This window comes from Lampris incognitus, chromosome 5 (genome assembly GCF_029633865.1).
Source record: "Lampris incognitus isolate fLamInc1 chromosome 5, fLamInc1.hap2, whole genome shotgun sequence".
Lineage (NCBI taxonomy): Eukaryota > Metazoa > Chordata > Actinopteri > Lampriformes > Lampridae > Lampris > Lampris incognitus.
The window spans coordinates 8,192,094-8,212,789 of NC_079215.1; the positions used below are offsets into that span (position 1 = coordinate 8,192,094).

The 20,696-nt window shown below is 46.1% G+C and overlaps 3 protein-coding genes across 3 annotated transcripts in view; 1 reads left to right on the forward strand and 2 right to left on the reverse strand.

Annotated features, from left to right (window-relative positions):
- Window positions 1–1,082: 1,082 nt before the first annotated feature.
- Window positions 1,083–9,363, reverse strand: wdr83os (WD repeat domain 83 opposite strand). Its single transcript, XM_056280904.1, has 4 exons — window positions 9,228–9,363; window positions 8,573–8,678; window positions 6,769–6,866; window positions 1,083–1,444 (listed from the first exon to the last, which is right to left on the reverse strand). Exons 1-4 carry the CDS (start codon window positions 9,275–9,277, stop codon window positions 1,378–1,380), a joined length of 321 nt encoding a protein of 106 aa, XP_056136879.1. The 5' UTR covers window positions 9,278–9,363; the 3' UTR covers window positions 1,083–1,377.
- Window positions 9,364–9,770: 407 nt separating this feature from the next.
- Window positions 9,771–19,385, forward strand: wdr83 (WD repeat domain containing 83). Its single transcript, XM_056280839.1, has 10 exons — window positions 9,771–9,903; window positions 10,213–10,332; window positions 11,405–11,525; window positions 12,026–12,131; window positions 12,397–12,445; window positions 13,670–13,796; window positions 14,613–14,680; window positions 14,961–15,069; window positions 17,400–17,514; window positions 18,677–19,385. The coding sequence occupies exons 2-10, from the start codon at window positions 10,230–10,232 to the stop codon at window positions 18,833–18,835; spliced, it is 957 nt and encodes a 318-aa protein (XP_056136814.1). The 5' UTR covers window positions 9,771–9,903; window positions 10,213–10,229; the 3' UTR covers window positions 18,836–19,385.
- Window positions 19,386–20,534: 1,149 nt separating this feature from the next.
- Window positions 20,535–20,696, reverse strand: part of LOC130112389 (persephin) — an 882-nt gene continuing 720 nt past the window's right edge. Inside the window, exon 2 of the mRNA XM_056279725.1 lies at window positions 20,535–20,696. This exon is cut by the window's right edge and continues 299 nt beyond it. Coding sequence (XP_056135700.1) covers window positions 20,535–20,696 — 162 coding nt within the window.

Consider the following 20,696-nt stretch of genomic DNA (forward strand, 5'->3'; position numbering starts at 1 on the left):
ATCATGGGCACCCTGACTGGTCTGCGGCTATGCAGCCCCATAGAGCTACAGTAGCTCTTCTGTGAGATTGGATCAGACGGGCTAGCCTTCGCTCCCCACGCGCATCAACAAGCCTCGAGCCCCCATGACCCTGCCTGGAAAGTGCCACCTCAGTCGTCACTTGATGGCATTGCCAAGGGACGACCACCCTCCCAGATCGTTACCGCATTAGTGAATCACAACTAACCCATATCTTAACTTACCCACAGCAAACCCGTAACGTAGCATAACCGTACAAAATCCACACCTAAATGTGACCAGCAGGTGGAGGGGGGAGGAAGTGGTGTCCCCAAACTCACTTTGAACCGTTTCCAGTTTCTAATGCATAGCTCATGGTCACAATTTGCAGTGCTCACCTATTTTGATACAACACCGGCTTGAAATACTACAACTTGTGAGGCTTGAATAGCAGTATCATTCAAAACTATATCAAGCCACATTCGTTCACAGGTAGGCATCAAAATAAAACATTGGACTAGTTCATCTGCGGTTGTGGTGTGAGGCAGGGTTGTTCTCTACATAGGATGCCTATTGTTTTCATGGTAGTAGTAGGAGAATATGGGAAAAACGCAAGCTAAATGCACTTTTATGTCTGTCCTTTTAGATGAGTGTTTACCGCAATTTTCGTAAGTCGGCCCCTATGACACCCGCTGATTTCGCTGCTTAATTCTCCCATCTGGTTGAAGGTGTGTTAATCGGTGGAATCAGCTGGTGTTGGGTTGTAAAGAGAAACTGCATACGCACGGCCCTCCACGGAACACAATCGAGTATCACCATTTTGGGCCCGCTAAATCAGCTTCAAATCCGGCTGACTCCTGACATCTTTTTCTCCCTTTCCCCCGTGCTGAGTACAGTAACGCATTTATTTTTAAGTACACCGTCACTGCACATTCATATGGCTGATAGTACAGAATAGTATATACAGCTACGCTGTGCTATTCTGTAAAAACTGAGAATGTCTTTTTCATCAGGTGAGATCCGTAGAGTAGATCACCGAAACACTAAAAGCTTCATTAGCACCGTCATCAACATAACGCACAATATTACTTTTAAAATTACGCTTTATTCCCCGCAACCTACAGTAAGTGAGTCAAACAGCAAGATGTAAGCATTTTCAGAACAAAAGGACTTAGAAAAGGCCGAAACGGGAAAAGGACTATTTGATCTCTCGACTGTGGCCCACTCCGTGCATCTTCATCACAGGGGCACTTTCTTCTTCTTGTCATGTTATCTACCTCTCGCTCTCATTTTGAATGTCCAGTGGCCAATCAGCCAATCAGCTGCCATGTTCCAGACTAACACCCCAGTCAATATGCTCTGCTGTGATTAGTCCCCGGGTTACCATGGCGGTGACATCGGCTGTGGGTTCTGGAGGTATGACATCACCACTGCTGAGATGGACAGCCTGCAGAAATTGAAGAGTGGGTAAGAGAAAAAGATGGAGTTTAGAGCTGAGGTAAAAATGTTTTCATCTGTTCCAGTAAGTTATGCCTGTTAAAAATCTCAGGGGCCAAAATGTGGACCTAAGGTCCCTGTGAGTTATAGGAAGAAAGAAGATCAAGAAAGCCGCTTTATTTGACATTGTATTCTTAAAATGAAATGTGTTCTCTCCATTCAACCCATCCCATTGTATAGGAGCAGTGGGCAGCTGCAGCACCCGGGGACCAACTCCAGTTCTTCTTTCCATTGTCTTGCTCAGGGGCACAGGCAGGAGTATTAACCCTAACATACATGTCTTTTTGATGGTGGGAGGAAACCGGAGCACCCGGAGGAAACCCACGCAGACACGGCGAGAACATGCTAACTCCACATAGAAAGTACTTCAGACGGCCTGGAATATCCAATAGATTTTTTTTTTGTTGAAACAATGAGATGTAGTTGTTATCATGACTTTCGAATAACCTGCCGATGAGGAAATATGAGCAAGCATGATAACCACAGAAAAAATGGCTTTTTCTTTGTACATTTATTAAAAATCAGTGTCCAACTGCATCCAATCCATCAAATCTGCATCCAACGACAAGACCACGGTTGGTACCAAAATCAACTTGCTCCACACCAACTTTGCCGTTTTATCACAATTTTAGGAGTCTTTACTCATCTTGATGTGTACCCGTGTGTGGCGGGAAGGTTGATTGTGCAACACTGCATTTAAAAATAAAAGTTCTAAGTGACTTGGATAAGCCAAGAAAAACAAGCCAGTGTTGACCTTAGTGAGGAAAACAGAAAGCAAAGGGAGGAAATAAGTTTATTTTCATGCAGAGACCAGCAGTAATGAAGGATCTGCAAACTCTTTTTCCCTGACAGGATACGAGGAAAGTGTAAGGTTGTGTCGATCCACTGTGGTTGCAGACAAGGTCTGTAGAAGTCTCTAAAAGTTGCTGTTAAGCCCTCCGATTAGGGTTTAAACCCCAAAGGGAATCGTGCCGGTTTAATATTATTATTTGTCTGCCACCGTGGCTCAAATTGCCGTGAGCTGGAACGAGCTAGAGACATGAAACTTGGCAAAATAAGTGGAATTGATGTGCAAATCCTACACAAGAAACATGACTGCAATTGGCCAAATGGTGGCGCTATAATTCACATTCCAATTTTTTATTTTATTTTTTTGGACCCCCCCCCCTTTTCTCCCCAATTGCACTTCGGCAATTACCCCACTCTTCTAAGCCGCCCTGGTCGCTGCTCCACCCCCTCTGCCAACCCATGCCTCCTCCGATACATGTGGAGTCGCCAGCTGTTTCCTTTCACCTGACAGTGAGGAGTTTCACCAGAGGGACATAGCACATGGGAAGATCATGCTATTCCCCCCCAGTTCCCCCTCCCCCCTGAACAGGCGCACCGACCAACCAGAGGAGGCGCCAGGGCAGCAACCAGGACAAATACCCACATCCGGCTTCCCACCCACAGACACGACCGATTGTGTCTGTAGGGACGCCCGACCAAGCCAGAGGTAACGCGGGGATTCGAACCGGTGATCCCCATGTTGGTAGGCAACGGAATAGACTGTCACGCCACCTGGACACCCCCAATTTTTTTTCTTTTTTTTTTTGAAAGGCTGGGACACCCACACCCTGACTTGAAATTTGACACACACATCCAGCTGAATGTGCTCTACAAAAAAGCTAATTGGACCATAAAAGTCCACCACGATGGATTGTTTGCTAATTTGCATAAACTGTAAAACAGTATGGGACATCGACTTTTTGGATTTTGACTGTATCAACACCAAATTTTGTATAAAGCCCGAGGGACCTGAGATACACAATTTTACTATAAATGAGCAAGATCGGTTCAAAAACATGGCCACCTATGATCAAAAACTTGGCAGTGGGTGGGCTTTAGCAGGAAATTGGCCATAACCTGTTCATCTTTACTGAACCAACGCGAACCTTTACACATACGATGAGGTGTTCGTTGAGCACATCTTGCACTTCACCCTTTCACAAGAATACAAAAAGTGTATATCTCGTAATCAGCTGCAAGGATTTGTATGAAAAAAATTTGGTAATGATTGATTAAGGTGTGCGTGGCTTATTACTACAATACTAAATTTCAAGGAATTTCACATTCAGAACTAAAAAAAAACACACCCATATGTCCCACAAAGCTGAACTTTTTTCAGCACATCCACTTTGTGACAAGTTTGCTTCACTGCATCCTATCGTTCAGAAGTCTGTTACTCTGTATTTTTCATCCATCCATCCATCATCCGAACTGCTTATCCTGCACTCAGGGTCGCGGGGATGCTGGAACCTATCCCAGCAGTCATTGGGCGGCAGGCGGGGAGACACCCTGGACAGGCCGCCATCTCACACACACACACACACACACACACACACACACACACACACACACACACACACATTCATACCTGGTGACAATTTAGTACGGCCGGTTCACCTGACCTACATGTCTTTGGACTGTGGGAGGAAACCGGAGCACCCGGAGGAAACCCACGCAGACACGGGGAGAACATGAAAGTCCACACAGAGGACGACCCCAAGGTTGGACTACCCCGGGGCTCGAACCCAGGACCTTCTTGCTGTGAGGCGACCGCGCTAACCACTGTGCCGCCGTGCCAACATATTTGTCAAAATATGCTAAATATATTTTTCAAAATATGCAAAATTAATCAACATCTATATCTCTACAAGTCTTCATTCAAATGCTACCAAAATTGACACAGACATTCTTTAGATACTAGATACCACACGTTTGATATAATGTTCAGATGTGTCAAACGGTGAGTCCGTAGAGATATTCAGTGTCTTACATAATTTGTACTGCAAGTACAACCTTTTTTATTTCATCGAGTCTTTGAACAAATTTCACCAAAATCTTTGAGAATACGCCTGAGAAAAGTAGGTCTAGGTGATTTTTTCCCCCCAAAATATTATACCCAACAGTTAACTGACAAAAATGTGGGCGTCCGGGTAGTGTAGTGGTCTATTCCGTTGCCTACCAAGACGGGGATCGCCGGTTCGAATCCCCGTGTTACCTCCGGCTTAGTCGGACGTCCCTACAGACACAATTGGCCGTGTCTGCGGGTGGGAAGCTGGATGTGGGTATGTGTCCTGGTCGCTGCACCAGCGCCTCCCCTGGTTGGTTGGAGCGCCTGTTCGGGGGGGTACTGGGGGGAATAGCGTGATCCTCCCACACGCTACGTCCCCCTGGTGAAACTCCTCACTGTCAAGTGAAAGGAGGCGGCTGGCGACTCCACATGTATCGGAGCAGGCATGTGGTAGCCTGCAGCCCTCCCCCGAATCAACAGAGGGGGTGGAGCAGCGACCAGGGCGGCTCAGAGGAGTGGGGTAATTGCCGAAGTACAATTGGGGAGAAAAAAGGAGAAAAATCTAAAAAAAAAAGACAAAAATGTTGGACTGAGGACAGATTGGACGCTACAGTGACTCACTATCACCTCTAAAGGTACAAAGTGGCATTACGAGACAGGACGGGCCGGGGTTTTACATACAGAGCCGTTAAGCATTCAGGAGTTCTTAGCCTGACGTATTACTTCGGTATAACTGGACACCTCATATACGATGAGGAACATAATAAATGCAGAATCACTACGTAAGTTGCTAAATTTCTTATCAAGTGCTCGAGCACAAGAAACATAAAGCACAACATAGAACATCTGGGCCACACAGTGGCTTTGTATTCTACTGTGCGCTTATTCTTCACACTTGGTTGGCATTAGCTGATATGTCAGTCGACACCCGAGCCTGTTGAAAAGTGCCACTCTGAAGATCATTCACTGAATCCGCAGTCAGTCAGCTATACGTGGAGTCTTCGAGTGTATGCCTTCTCATAAAACGACAACAAATCGTGAGGATGAACCACTGACTCATCTTCGGCATAGCAACAAATCAAAAATATCAAGCAACCTGGATCATTTGTAGCTGAAACGGGGCAAAAAAAACGGCTTGGCTTCGTAACAGCACCTTCCATTGCATTGCCCTATTCTCTTTTTCACAAGCCTGTCATTAACTCCAGTGAAAGTATGTAGTTTTGCCAATTCTTTTAAGAGGAAAATACCAATAAACAACACTGAATTAGATTTTCTTTTACTATATGGTAGACAAGATAAGATGTTATTTACTATATGGACATCTTTGTTGAATTTTGAATTTTTTTTCCTCCTGTATACATTGTAATGATGAAACACGTGTGACTGGTCTGGCTCCTTCTTTAAACAGAATCCGACTAGCTGAGGTGACTTTGCTCGGCTATGTGGAGCACGAGACCTGCTCATTGCTGCTCGCGGCTTTAATTCGGGCCGACTGAGCTACTTCCTGGGCGGCACGGTGACGCAGTGGTTAGTGCGGTTACCTCACAGCAAGAAGTTGCTGGGTTCGAGCCCCGGGGTAGTCCAACCTTGAGGGTCGTCCTATGTGTGGAGTTTGCATGTTCTCCCCGTGTCTGTGTGGGTTTCCACCGGTTGCTCCGGTTTCCTCCCACACTCCAAAGACATGTAGGTCAGGTGAATTGGCCGTACTAAATTGCCCCTAGGTATAAATGTGTGTGTGTGTGAATGTCGGCCCTGTGTGACGGCCTGGCGGCCTGTCCAAGGTGTCTCCCCGCCTGCCGCCCAATGACTGCTGGGATAGGCTCCAGCATCCCTAACTTGTGGGGCCCCATAAAATGGCCCAGCAAGTTAGGTGGTTTCTGGTTTTTCTATGCTAATGGGGAAATTTGGTCCCCATTAGGATAGTTAAACATGGTACACACACACACACACACTCATACAATGTGTTTCATCAAACAGCCATACTAGGTAAAAAAAAAAAAAAAGGGTCACAAAAGGAAGGTTACGTCACATCATGACCATTAAAAAATTACCTATAAAACTGGCAATCAACCAGCATCTGCGTACATAAGGAAATTATGCGGGTCACATCCTTCTTGAGATGACAGTACTGCTGAGCAAAACATTTTGTGTTACTGAATTATGAGGGCATCTGGTCCTCCTTAAAATACAACTTCATCTATCCAGTGGACTGGGAGGCACCATCCCCCTGCAACGCACTTTTATGAGCAAATGTCAACAGAGTGTCAGTCTCGGTTAGGCTTCATCGTGGCCACATCAAATCTGAGCAACAACATTTAGTCTTTTTTGTCAAATTTTAGATGATACCAGTTAGTCAGGAAATGGCACACTGTTCCATTTACTGTACACAAAAAATAAAAACGTAAGACATCAACACGTGCATGTTATTTTCTACTCACATGAAGCTGCTCATCATCTGTTTGGTGTCTTCGGAGCTTCTGGAGTTGGCGAAGCTGATGAACGAGCAGTAGACCGCTATCCAAGCACACCATTTCAACTGGAACACAAAGCACCATGCAGAGAACGGTCACACAAGGCCACGGAGGGATCTTCTATTTTCTATTAAACATGTTTAGAGTCGTACACATTGGAAGTTTACACACAGAAACACACTTTCATTCAACACAAGAGGGGCCGCGTGGTTATGGCTGAGACGACAGACCCAATCATTTGTCTTAAAAGACAGGGTGAACAATAGCTTCACTTCTTAATGGTTATATCAAAACGCTGACTACACTAAACTTCCGCATTTGGCGGCATGGCTCAGGATGTAGAGCGGGTTGTCTAGTAATTGGAAGGTCATTGGTTTGAGCCCAGGCTCCTCCAGAGAGTGTGTCTAGGGGCATGGATATTCTCGAGCGGACGTGTACGCAGACAGCCGAGTACTCTGCGAACGCGTAGTACTTCTGTTTATACTTACTAGAGTCTGCTTGGAGTACGCATTTCGCACACGCGCAGTAGATCGGCATTATGTATTTCTGGGTAAAATGGCGACATACATGCAAGAAAAAGAAGAAGAGCTGCTTTCTTTGTTGTATTTGGCACAACTGGAGAAAAAAAGATGAGGGCAACGATGGACCTCATCAAACAGCCTCTCTTCAAAGTCGGCGTCCATTTTTGTTTACCAATGCATGCGCAGTTGCACCCAACGTGGACCAAGTCTGCGCGGACACAAAAAATTGGAGGTATGCGGATGTCCGCGCGGACCGTACGCGTACTCAGGGACGCGGAAAGTATAACTTGCGCTTCAGTGTCCTTGAGCGAGACACTAAACCCCTAACTGCTCCTGATGAGCAGCTTGGCACCTTGTATGGATGGCAGCCTCCGCCATCAGTGTATGAATGTGTGTGTGAATGGTTGAACGTGAGGCATACACTGTTAAGCCCTTTGAGTGGTCGGTAGACTGGAAAAGCGCTATATAAATGCAGTCCATTTCCATATTTTTCTAAAGGATATGATACAACACTGAAACATTTCAATAATTTTAAATTCTCAGATGATCAACTTAAGTCAAATCACATAATAAGATTCTACTCCATTAGTTGTATGGCCCTGACAAAAATATAACAAGAGATTGGTTTTAGAACAACTGACAAACACAAAACATCAACACTGGTAAACAACTGCCACACGCTGAGCTGCGTTCAAGGTATATGTGAACGGTGTGCTGTGTTGGACAGCTTCTTCAGAAATGAATCGTGCATCAAGTTGTAGAGAACGAGTAATTTCAGAAGTCACTGAAACGAACCGACCCATTGTAAAATGTTGGCTAATGAAACATTTGTCAAATATCAACGAACAGCAGCTGGAGTAGGTCTGTAGCCTGGCTGGTACCCTCCTCTTGGGTTTATGTGTCCTCGGCGCTCAAAAGCGAAAGCTGCCCTTCAGTCGGACATCTGAAAGGTGAGTTTACCTTTAATCTTCTAAATGGAATGGAGGGCTGGGCTAGGCTCCGCCCTCTGGGGGGCGACAACCCTTCAATGTGGTCAGAACAAAGATGCACACATCCCCATATGCACCTGCACTATACACACACACATATGAGAATGCACATGCACGCATGTACACACGTCCGTCCACACACACACACACCTCTGCAAGTGTATGTGTAACCCAACTGTCAAGTGTGTGTGTGTGTGTGTGTGTGTGTGTGTGTGTGTGTGTGTGTGTGTGTGTGTGTGTGTGTGTGTGTGTGTGTGTCACCTTGAGCATCAAACCACACATGCTGAAGATCATTCCCAGCAGGTTCATGTAATCAGGTGTGGGGTCTTCAAGGGTAGGGTTGGTCTCCGTGCTGGGGGGCTTGTACCTACACCAACAAGCAATTGTTACTAAAACATACACCGTTTTTACGTACCTTTTGTGTTTTGTACAGTCTTGGGTCAAAATTTCTATGCCTAGAACAGTCTTTTTGAAACGTACATAAGGTTCTGTCCTTAGACCCGTGGTAGAAATATGCTCATAGATGCCGCTTGTATCGGTGCACATCTTAGAAAGGTGACAAATAAGCCTGCCCTGGCATCTGCTGTGGTCAAATCTGATCACATTAACAGCACAAACGTTACAACGCTAATGGATATTGTAGCCACGACAATCCAGGGAATAATGACGCTTAAGCGTTAATAGTTGAAATACTGTGACGAACACGTGGACAGAGGTTAAAAAAAATTTTTTTTTAAGAAAACACGTCAAAAGGGCGACAGCAGCCTCCGGTAAAGCCACCCAAGAACAGGGGTGTCCAGGGGGGGCAGTATCGCGGGCTCGGTAAGCGCATTAGCCCGCTGCTCATCTCCGTAGAGGTTAGCCGGCGTTTAGGGCAGATCGCCCGGTTTAGCTTAACCGCTAGTCACACACTCACCGAAAAACCTTGTTTTGCCGTCTTGGATCTGCCATGTTGTTACCGGACATATTACTCCCCTACGCCCCCCCTCGTTGCAATTATGATTTAACCAACACTAACAAAAACGTATATATATATATATATATATATATAAAAAATAATAATAATCTGAATCTACTGCTAAACAGGACAGCTGAGCCGACTGTCAAGAGTTTCCGGGTGTGCGTACTCCAAAATAAGAGTCGCGTTTATTTGCCTGCGCCAAACAGCAAACGAAGCGGACGCTTGTCAACTCTTATTGTGAAACGAACACCTGGCTCCCGGCATGCTTTGCGTTTATCGCCGATGCGTCGCCAGACAGGAAGTTGAATTGGACGCGATTCATTGTAAGAGTACGGCGAAAGATGTACCGTCAAGAGTTTCCGGGTGTGCGTACTCCAAAGTAAGAGTCGCGTTCGTTTGCCTGCGCCCAAACGCAAACGAAGCGAACGCTTGTCAACTCTTATTGTGAAACGAACATTTGGCTCCCGGCATGCTTTGCGTTTATCGCCGGCGCGTCGTCAGACAGGAAGTTGACTTGGATGCGATTCATTGTAAGACTATGGCGAAAGATGTTCGAGTCGAGATCGATTTAGAAACGTTGAACTTTGACACAAAACGCCCCCGACGCCGAATTTCAAGCCGAGCGTTTCGAGTAAGTGCCCGGACGTTACTGCTCGGCATTGGAGAGCGAGCCGCGTTAAGAGGCTGTTGCCAGGTTACAGACTCTACTCTGGCGCTGTAGTAGACGTCGTCGCGTCTCTGGCGACAGGACGCTGATTTGTGCTTGTACGACCTGTGTTCTGCGAGCCAAATACCACCTCATGTAGCAATAACGATGTTGATACATGTTACTATAATAATGTTTTATAACTGTTCCTAAGCAACGCTTTAAAAAGCTCTGAATAAAATAATAAATTGAGATATATTTGCTAACGTCCTGAACTTTAACATCTTTTCACAGTATACACAAATTGTGTCATGGCTTTCCCCCAGCCTAAGCCCCAGGCCCCCCAGCTCCCCCAGCATCTGCTGAGGGCCGTAGACTGCCAGCAAGGGGCGGTGAGGGCTGTCCGCTTCAATGGTAAGAGCAAGAACGTGCCAGTCAGATGCCCTCACTAGTTTTGACCACTCAGATATGCGGCCTGGCAGTATACAGCTACCGAGACAAGGGATGTTGCAATATTAGGGTAACGCTTCTTTGCACCCTATGCATTGATCCTTTGTGCACTGCCTGTTGACACCTATGTCTTATCGGACCTGGACCTAGTTTTTTGCCACTTGTGTGGCAAAAAAGTCCTTGCTTGTGTTGCATTAACTCTCAGATGTGCGTCGCTTTGGATAAAAGCGTCTGCTAAAGGAAATTGTAACACTGTAGATTATGAAGGATAGGTACACCAGGGATGCAGCAACACCAATACTGATACTGGTATCGAATATCGGCCTGAAATCAGGCGAAAACAGGTTGTTGAAATTGAAAATTTTACTCAAGACTAAAATTCAATACCAAAAGCAAATAAATACAGCACGGCTCGACATACTGCAGTTTTGACATGCGGAAAGCCGTATTAATTTATTGGTGTAAAAAATGAATTTAAATTTGATTATTTTGGCCACTAGTGGTCTACGTCTACACATTAATGGATTGGATTTGTACTCGGCATTGGCCTATACTTGAAGATTCGTCCTTGGAATTGGTATCAGCAGTGAAGAAGTGATATTGGTGCATCCTTAGTCATATCTAGTCTTTTTTTCTGGGGTCATCCCTGATGGCCCCAAAAAAGGACAGAGTTAGTTACTTCATATACTTTGTATTGGTAAAATGTGGTTGAGTTACTTCCTCAATGGATGTGACATATTAGCAGAATTGAAGACCAAATCTATTTCTATTTCATTAGCCAATTATGTTCACACATCCAAAGAATTTGACATGGTGGGTATCTGACATTAAACACAGGACACAAAAGTACATTATGTCATGTCATGTAATTGTATGGCTACAGCACTGCCATGGGTGTCAGAAAGTTTCCCCACTAGGACCACCTATTATAAAGATATAAGCACTCATGTTATTGGAGAGTAGGTGCTTTTGATAAAAGTATCCACAGGTAGATATCTTGTCATGTTAAGTGCCTCCCCTCTTGCCTCTTTGTCAGCTGATGGGAACTACTTGCTGTCCTGTGGCAGTGACAAGTCACTGAAGCTGTGGAGTGTGAGCAGGGGAACCCCGTTGAAGACCTACAGCGGCCATGGATACGAAGTCCTTGATGCTGATGGGTGAGGGAGGTCCCCAGCACTTCCTTTACACATTGTGAAACTAAGCGAGTATTTTAGCGCTGACGCGACGTGACGCATAAGAGCGAGACGGTTCATTGCTGAAAAAGCATAAAGTGACGTTACAAAGTTATAGCTAAATGCTTCATGCTAAATTCACACAAGTTTAAGACACAAACACAACTTCTGGCAAAATCACCAAGGCTAAATTTGACACATCATAAAAGATTGATCAGTGTTGAGTAGAGCTAAAAACACATTTTATCACCCATTAAATGTTTCCCCGATGCATTTAGCAGTGATGAAACAAAAGCATCCCATTTTCTGATCATGTTGATGTTTCTTTCCCTAAGTGGGTAGATGGATAAATAAATGCATAGATCACAGTAAACAGAATAAATCTTTAAAAGCAGTAGTAAAAACAGAAAACTGGATTTTGCATCAGAAAGTTGTGACAAACATCAAATAAGGGGTCCTTGTCTTCTCATTGGGTGCTTTCACAGTTCCTATGATAATAGCCAGCTGTGCTCCTGCAGCTCTGACAAGACAGTCATTCTATGGGATGTCGCCACTGGACAGGTCACGCGCAAACTCAGGGGTCATGCCGGGGTAAGAGCTGTCGTCATTCAGTTTCCGTTATTCAATGCAGTTGTGCATTTGTCCGTTTTCTTTACCTTCTTTTTTCAAACCTGGAGGTAACCTGAATCTTGTGTGACCAGGTTGTTGTCAGGGAGATCAAAAGTGTATAAAATTCAGGGGTAAATGTGCCCAACATGCATTGACGATCTCCTGATGGAGTTGGTATGGGGAATTGGACAGTAAGTACAAATGCAGTAGTTCGAGTGTCCTCCTAAACATTTCTTTCTTTCCACAGAAAGTCAACTGTGTTCAGTTCAATGAGGAGGCAACTGTCATTTTTTCTGGTGAGTCTTTTCTCACATAACACACAAGAGAGATACAATACAGTACTAATAAATCTGTGTGAGTTAACTTGGTATCTATTGTAATTATACACGAGGTAGGTATTGTGTTGTGTATTGTATTGGACATTGTATACTTTATAGTGAATAAGAGGGAGGACAGTGGAATGGTGAGGATGCAAGGAGTAGAGGTGACGAAGGCGTATGAGTTTAAATACTTGGGGTCAACTGTACAAAGTAATGGGCAGTGCAGAAGAGAGGTGAAGAAGAGCGTGCAGGCAGGGTGGAGTGGGTGGAGAAGAGTGTCAGGAGTGATTTGCGACAGAAGGGTACCAGCAAGAGTTAAAGGGAAGGTTTACAAGATGGTCGTGAGACCAGCTATGTCATATGGTTTGGAGACAGTGGCATTGATGAAAAGACAGGAGGTGGAGCTGGAGGTGGCAGAGTTGAAGATGCTAAGATTTTCATTGGGAGTGATGAAGAAGGACAGGATTAGGAACGAGTATATTAGAGGGACAGCTCAGGTTGGACGGTTTGGAGACAAAGCAAGAGAGGGAAGATTGAGATGGCTTGGACATGTGTGGAGGAGAGATGCTGGGTATATTGGGAGAAGGATGCTGAATATGGAGCTGCCAGGGAAGAGGAGAAGAGGAAGGCCAAAGAGGAGGTTTATGGATGTGGTGAGAGAGGACATGCAGGTGGCTGGTGTGACAGAGGAAGATGCAGAGGAGGAAGAGATAGAAATGGATGATCCGCTGTGGCGACCCCTAACGGGAGCAGCCGAAAGTAGTAGTAGTAGTAGTGGTAGTAGTAGTAGTAGATAGTGTATGTGTAACTTTTACTATAGACATGGTTTTTGTTATGTTTAGTCATCTGAGTCTCATTTTGTATTTTGGACCATGGCTGGGTCAAGGTTGCTGCACCCATTTTTTTCTGGTTGTCTGTCTGTCATCTACTGTTGCTTTTGTATGTGCCTTGTTATAGTAAGGCAAAACAACCCTGTTTTTTTTTTTTCTTCTCTCTGCCTTTTGGGATGTGCCTGTCTGTCTTGCACTCATTCTTGTAATTCTATACGTCTTTGTTGTCGGTTTTTATTTATGCTGCAGGTTGCTTTTAAACATGACTCTTATGGGTTAAACTTGTTCTTGTGTGTGTGTGTGTGCGGGCATACATTTTTGATTGTGTGTTTGTGTGATGTGTACGTTTCTGTGTTTTCTCACCACACAGGGTCCATAGACGGGACGGTTCGGTGCTGGGACACCAGGTCCCGAAGGTTTGAGCCCATCCAGATTCTAGAAGAGGCTCGAGATGGCATCAGCAGTGTTAAAGTGGCCCAACATGAGGTGTTGACAGGGTGAGTAAAGAGGAAAATCTAAGCTGGGCCATGGAAATCTTATTCCAAACGTTCCCTTGTTTCTCAAAGATGGGGCAAATAGGGAGTACATTCTGTTTCTGCGCTCCAGCTCAAGAATAAAACAAAATACTGATTTTTTTCTGCAAGTTGCTGTAATAGAGTTGCCAATAAAGCATTGAGGATATCCCCAACTGTTATTAGAACGGTGGACAGCACGGTGGCCCAGTGGTTAGCACTGTTGCCTCACAGCAAGAAGGTCCTGGGTTCGAACCCCAGGCCGTCCCAGGTCCTTTCTGTGTGGAGTTTGCATGTTCCCCTCGTGTCTGCGTGGGTTTCCTTCCGGGTGCTCTGGTTTCCTCCCACCATCAAAAAGACACGCATGTTAGGGTTATTACTCCTGTCTGTGCCCCTGAGCAAGGCAAGGCTGCTCACTGCTTCTCGTGTGTTTGTTAGGATTGGATAAATGCAGAGTATGAATTTCCCTACAGGGATTAATAAAGAACATCTCTCTCTCTAGCATACCCATTCATTTTTATTCATTTAGCAAAATGACCTGCTGCTTTGTGAAATAATGGCCCTCATTTTTGTTTGTCTCCAAAAAAATACATGTTCTTTTACATGGAACTGCACTAGTGAAAACCTGGTGCGGATTTGTTCTGTTTGTATCCCAGGCAGTAAGCTGACTTTGTTATCCAGAGTCACTTTTAATGAATGCAGTAGTAGAATGAGCCTTAATTCTTAGTACATCAACATGACAATCAGCCAGTGTTACAGATGCATTTTCCACTGAGCAGACTGTCAACCTCTTGTCCTTAGTTCAGTGGATGGGAGAATCAGGCGATATGACCTGAGAATGGGACAACTGCATGTGGACTTCATCAACAGTAAGTAACTGTTGGTCAAACATTTTTGTGTTCTTCAATGCATTGTCATGATTGTTTTTGCTGTTACTACTACTACATCTGCTACCGTTAATACACCTCTCAGTAAATTATTTTCACCACATTTGTGACGACTTTCATAACCAATATACACGATTGCTGGACAGAGTCTTGTACTGTTTGCTTATACACAGGATCTAATGTAGCTGTTATTGGGAAATGGTGGTCTTTTCAAGTACAAAGTATTAGCTTCTGACCCTTCATTTCTCTGTCTGTATTTCAGGCCCCATCACTTGTGTGTGCTTCAGTCAGGATGGCCAGTGCACACTGACCTCCAGCTTGGATTCAACGGTCAGACTGCTGGACAAGAGCACTGGAGAGATGCTGGGAGAGTAAGACATATATGCACAAGATATATATATAGATAATTTTTTTTTGGGGGGGGGGTTTGGTCTTTTTCTCCCAATTGTACTTGCCAATTACCCCACTCTTCCAAGCCATCCCGGTCGCTGCTCCGTCCCCTCTGCCAATCCGGGGAGGGCTGCAGACTACCGCATGCCTCCTCCGATACATGTGGCGTCACCAGCTGCTTCTTTTCCTCACCTGACAGTGAGGAGTTTCACCAGGGGGACATAGCATGTGGGAGGATTACACTGTTACCCCCAGTTCTGCCTCCCCACCGAACAGGCACCCTGATCAACCAGAGGGGGCGCTAGTGCAGCGACCAGAACACATACCCATATCCGGCTTCCCACCCACAGACAAGGTCAATCGTGTCTGTAGGGGCACCTGACCAAGCTGGAGTTAACATAGGGATTCGAACCGGCGATCCCCGTATTGGTAGGCAACGGAATTGACCACCACGTTACCCGGATGCAAGATATATAGATTTTATGGTGTGATCTTCATCTAAGATACAATAATGAACTAACGATCTATTTTAACTAATAACGCACAAATTATTGTATTGTTGTGTTGATATTGAACGCATTAGTCAAATATTCAGTGTACTGTGGAAAAAGTATGTGAGCCCCTCGGCTGATGACTTCAACAAAAGCTAATTGGAGTCAGGAGTTAGTAAACCTGGAGTCCAGTCAATGAAACAAAATTGGAGTTGTGGGTTAGAGCTACTTTGACTTATGGAAAACTCTCAAACATTTTGTGTTTTACTATTCACAAGATGCATCTGCTGATGCGAACCATGCCAACCGCAAGATCTCAGAAGACCTACGATCAAGGACTGTTGACTTGTATAAAGCTGGAAAGGGTTACAAAGTAATCTCAAAGAGTTTAGAGATTCATCAGTCCACAATTAGACAAGTGGTCTGTAAATGGAGATGATTTAGTACTGTGGCTACTCCTGATGGAGGTGGGCGCCCAGCCAAGATGACTCCAAAGGCACAACACAGACACATGCTCAGTGAGGTAAAAAACAACCCTAGAGTAACAGCTGAAGGCTTTAAGGAATCACTGGAACTGGTTAACATCACTCTTCATGAGTTTACCATACACAAAACATCGAAGAGGCATGGTGTCCATGGCAGGACACCACGGAGGAAGTTGCTGCTCTCCAAAAAAACCCATCATTGTGCACCCGAAGTTTGAACACCCCAATATTTTGTGAACTGATGAAACAGAATTGTTCGGGAAGAAGATGCAGCACTACATATGACGTAAAAAGGGGCACTGCATACCAACATGAAAACATCATCCCAACGGTGCAGTACGATGGAGGGAGCATCATGATTTGGGCTGCTTTTCTGCCTCGGGGCCTGGACAGCTTGCCATCACTGAGGGGAAAATGAACTCCCAAATTTATCAAGGTGCTCTACAGGATAATGTCGGGGTGGCTGTCCGCCAGCTGAAGCACAGAAGAAGTTGGGTGATGCAGCAGGACAATGACCCTAAACATCGAAGTAAATCTACAGAATGGCTTCGAAAAAAGAAAATCTGGCTTTTGGAGTGGCCCAGTCAGATCCCAGACCTTAACCCAGTAGAGATGCTGTGGAATGACCTCAGGAGAGCCGTTCACACCAGACATCCTAACAATATGGCTGAGCTGAAGCACTTCTGCCAGGAAGAATAGTCTAGAATTTCTCAACCAACCAGGGGTCCACTTACTTTTTCCACCAGCACTGTGAATGTTTCATGGGTGTGTTCAATAAAGACATGAAGGATTATGATTGTTTGTGTGTTATTAGCTGAAGCACATCGTGTTTGTCTATACTTGTGACTTAGATAATCAGATCACATTTTATGACCAGTGAATGCAGAAAACCAGGTAAATCACACTGTAGCTGCAGCAGATTGAGTCAAAAATGGAGGAAAGCAGGGCGTCCGGGTAGTGTGGCGGTCTATCCCATTGCCTAACAACACGGGGATCGCTGGTTCAAATCCCCGTGTTACCTCCAGCTTGGTCGGGCGTCCCTACAGACACAAGTGGCTGTGTCTGTGGGTGGGAAGCCAGATGTGGGTATGTGTCCTGGTCGCTGCACTAGCGCCTCCTCTGGCCGGTCAGGGCACCTGTTTGGGGGGGAGGGGGAACTGGGGGGAATGGCGTGATCCTTCCACGCGCTTTGAAAACATCTTTGCTTACTGACAGTTGTTGCACGAAGGTCAATACATCCAAGACATTAATCACACACAGTTGAAATGATTCAGATTTATATTGTTGATATGGTGTCTCTTAATGATGGAGGGGTTTATTGTGTTGTTTGTTCAGGTACACAGGACACAAGATGAAGGGCTATAAGCTGGACTGCTGCCTCTCCAGCAAGGACACCCATGTCCTCAGCTGCTCAGAGGATGGACATGTCTACTGCTGGGACCTAGTGGAGGTTAGACTTCATTCACACTCCTTTACGCAGCACATACAGCAGGACAGGTTCACTATAAAGTGTTTCGGAGGCAATCAATGAACACAAATCGAGCTGTGGGGCCTTGCTTATGCGCACACATGTATATCACAGGCAGTATATCACACATGTATATCACAGGCAGTGTAGATATGTATACCATGGGCAGTATACATGTGTATACCGAAACAGGGCAGCACGGTGGCGCAGTGGTTAGCGCTGTCACCTCAGAGCAAGAAGGTCCCAGGTTCGAACCCCGGGGTTGTCCAGCCTTGGGGTGTCATCCCAGGTCGTCTTCTGTGTGGAGTTTGCATGTTCTCCCTGTGTCTGCGGTGGGTTTTCTCTGGGTGCTCCGGTTTCCATTCATCCATCCATTTTCCAAATCGCTTATCCTGTTCTCAGGGTCACGGGGATGCTGGAGCCTATCCCAGCAGTCATTGGGCGGCAGGCGGGGAGACACCCTGGACAGGCCGGCAGACTATCACACAGGGCCGACACACACATACACACCCACACACATTCATACCTAGGGACAATTTAGTACGGCCGATTCGCCTGACCTACATGCCTTTGGACGGTGGGAGGAAACCGGGAGCACCCGGCAGAAACCCATGCAGACACGGGGAGAACATGCAAACTCCACACAGGACGACCTGGGACGACCCCCAAGGTTGGACTACCCCGGAGCTGGAACCCAGGACCTTCTTACTGTGAAGCGACCGCGCTAACCGCTGCGCCACTGTGCTGCCCTTCTCCGGTTTCCCCCACCATCAAAAAAGACATGCACGCTAGGGTTAATACTCCTGTCGGTGCCCCTGACCGAGCAATGGCAAGAAGAACTGGAGTTGGTACCCGGGTGGTGCACGGCGGCTGCCCGCTGCTCCTAGCTAAACAGCTAGGATGGGTTAAATGCAGAGCATAATTTCTCTATGGGGGTCAATAGAGTATATCAATATCGAAATTAAAAAAAAAAACACCAGAGTTTAAATGTAAGTTTAAAGTAATCGATCGGTCTATCGACAAATGAAATAGTGTTCAGCAGCAGCATTGCTGTTATTGAAATGCTGTGATAGCAGAACTAGATTCAACATGTTATCTTATGTGTGAGCGATAGGATAGTAACCGTTTCCATTCTATCTCACAGGGGTCTTTGTCATTGAAACTCCCAGTGGGGAAAGCGGTCGTCCAGTCGCTGTCCTTCCACCCGACGGAAACCCGTCTACTTACGGCCATGGAAGGGTGCGTTCAGGTGTGGGGGGCAGAGCCGGATGAAACGGAGGACGAGAACGCAACCGACACGTAAAATGAAGTTAAAATGATGGCCGTCGCTTTAAGCCGCCCCAGCTGGAAGGAGCGGACGTGTCTCTGGTGAGAAATGGCCTTCGCAGATACGCACAAAGTCCCTCTCTACCAGTCTCTCTCTCTATATATGTCTGTTTTCACCGCCGAAAAGGTTTCAGGACTCGTCTGTTTACGACGCGGTGACGGCAGTAGGGTGGGTCTGTACGGATAGCAACATGACAGTTTGACAAGGAAATGACAAGTACAGTGGTGAATGGTCTGCAGGAGTTATGAGGATGCGGGATGTGATTGATAAGAGTAAATTACAAGTCGTACGCAGGTGTGCACCATGCAAGCGTTTTCCTGCCCGGCCCTGCCTTTCTGTCTGCGGTTGTAGTTTTAACTCACTTCTTGTCATCTTGACCGTAGCCCGGACACAGTGCTGGGTTTAGACATAAAGGTCTGTATTTGTGTCCGAGCATTCACACATCATCATGTGTGTGTGTACAAATGCACGCTTATGTTGCGAAACATGTTGTGTATGACTTAAAATAAACATTTTTCTATGTAAATTGGACCATATTGTGTCATATTCCATCCGTCCATTATCTGAACCGCTTATCCTGCTCTCAGGGTCGCGGGGATGCCGGAGCCTATCCCAGCAGTCATTGGGGGGGTCAGGCGGGGAGACACCCTGGACAGGCCACAGGGCCCCCACACACACACACACACACACACACCTAGGGACAATTTAGTATGGCCGATTCACCTGACCTACATGTCTTTGGACTGTGGGAGGAAACCCACGCAGACACGGGGAGAACATGCACACTCCACACAGAGGACGACCCGGGACGACCCCTCGTGCTGTGATGCTGTGAGGCGACCGCGCTAACCACTGCGCCACCGTGCCGCCTTGTGTCATATTATCCCCCGTTTATGAATGACACGTCCACCAGCCAAGTTTAGCTATGTACACCGTGTTCTTTTATTAGAAATTGTACACATAATGAACATGGCACATCACAAAAAAAAAAGAATAAGTTAAGAAGCACGTCGAGGAATAAATAAATAATATTACATAAATACATGTTTGATTGCTGTTGGGCCGTCGAGGGCTCGGTTTGAATCGTACAGAACTCGACCGCACCGACGTGAGGCGCAGGAGTGCACGAGCGCGTACTCCGAAAAGCCCCCCGTCAGAACTGCCCCTCCAAATATAGATTTAAATAATTAAATAGACATTTGTCTTGATCGTATTTACACACAAGGTCAAGTAGTTTCACATGGTTTCTTAGCTGGGTTCAGCTTTACTCCCCGCACCACATGATCGAAAGGTTCGGACGTCTCCCAGCAAAGAGTGGAACGGGCGGTGGCGTTAAAAGACGTTGACTATAAGAAAGAAGGCTCGTACGAGGAGCTCTCCTCCGAAACAATACATATCCATTACAAGAAATCGAAAAAAGAACCGGCAGCAAATATTTCGTATTTTGGCAACCGGGGCCCGAAAGATGTGTACCATCATTTCAAACGCTGTGCTTTTCTATGCCGTGAGTCATTTTCAGAGAGTATTACTTTCAGAGGAGGGGGGGGGGGGATATCTCATTTTTGGCCCTACAACAATCTTTTCTCAGACATTGCAAAAAGCACCTGCAAGCATCCTTGTCCCGCATGGCTCACCTCCTCTCAAAGTGTCTCCATGGAGACGGACAGCCCTGCGTCTAGCCCACGCAGCCGCAAGCCGCGGCGGAGAGCTTCTCCACTTTGTGCCAGCGGTGGGCGTTGTCGAGGAAGGCCAGGTCCTCGTGGTGGGTGGGCCGGCAGCAGGGCAGGCCGTGCCACAGCTCCCCGTGCGCTGGGTCGGAGAGAACCCCGCTCTGGAC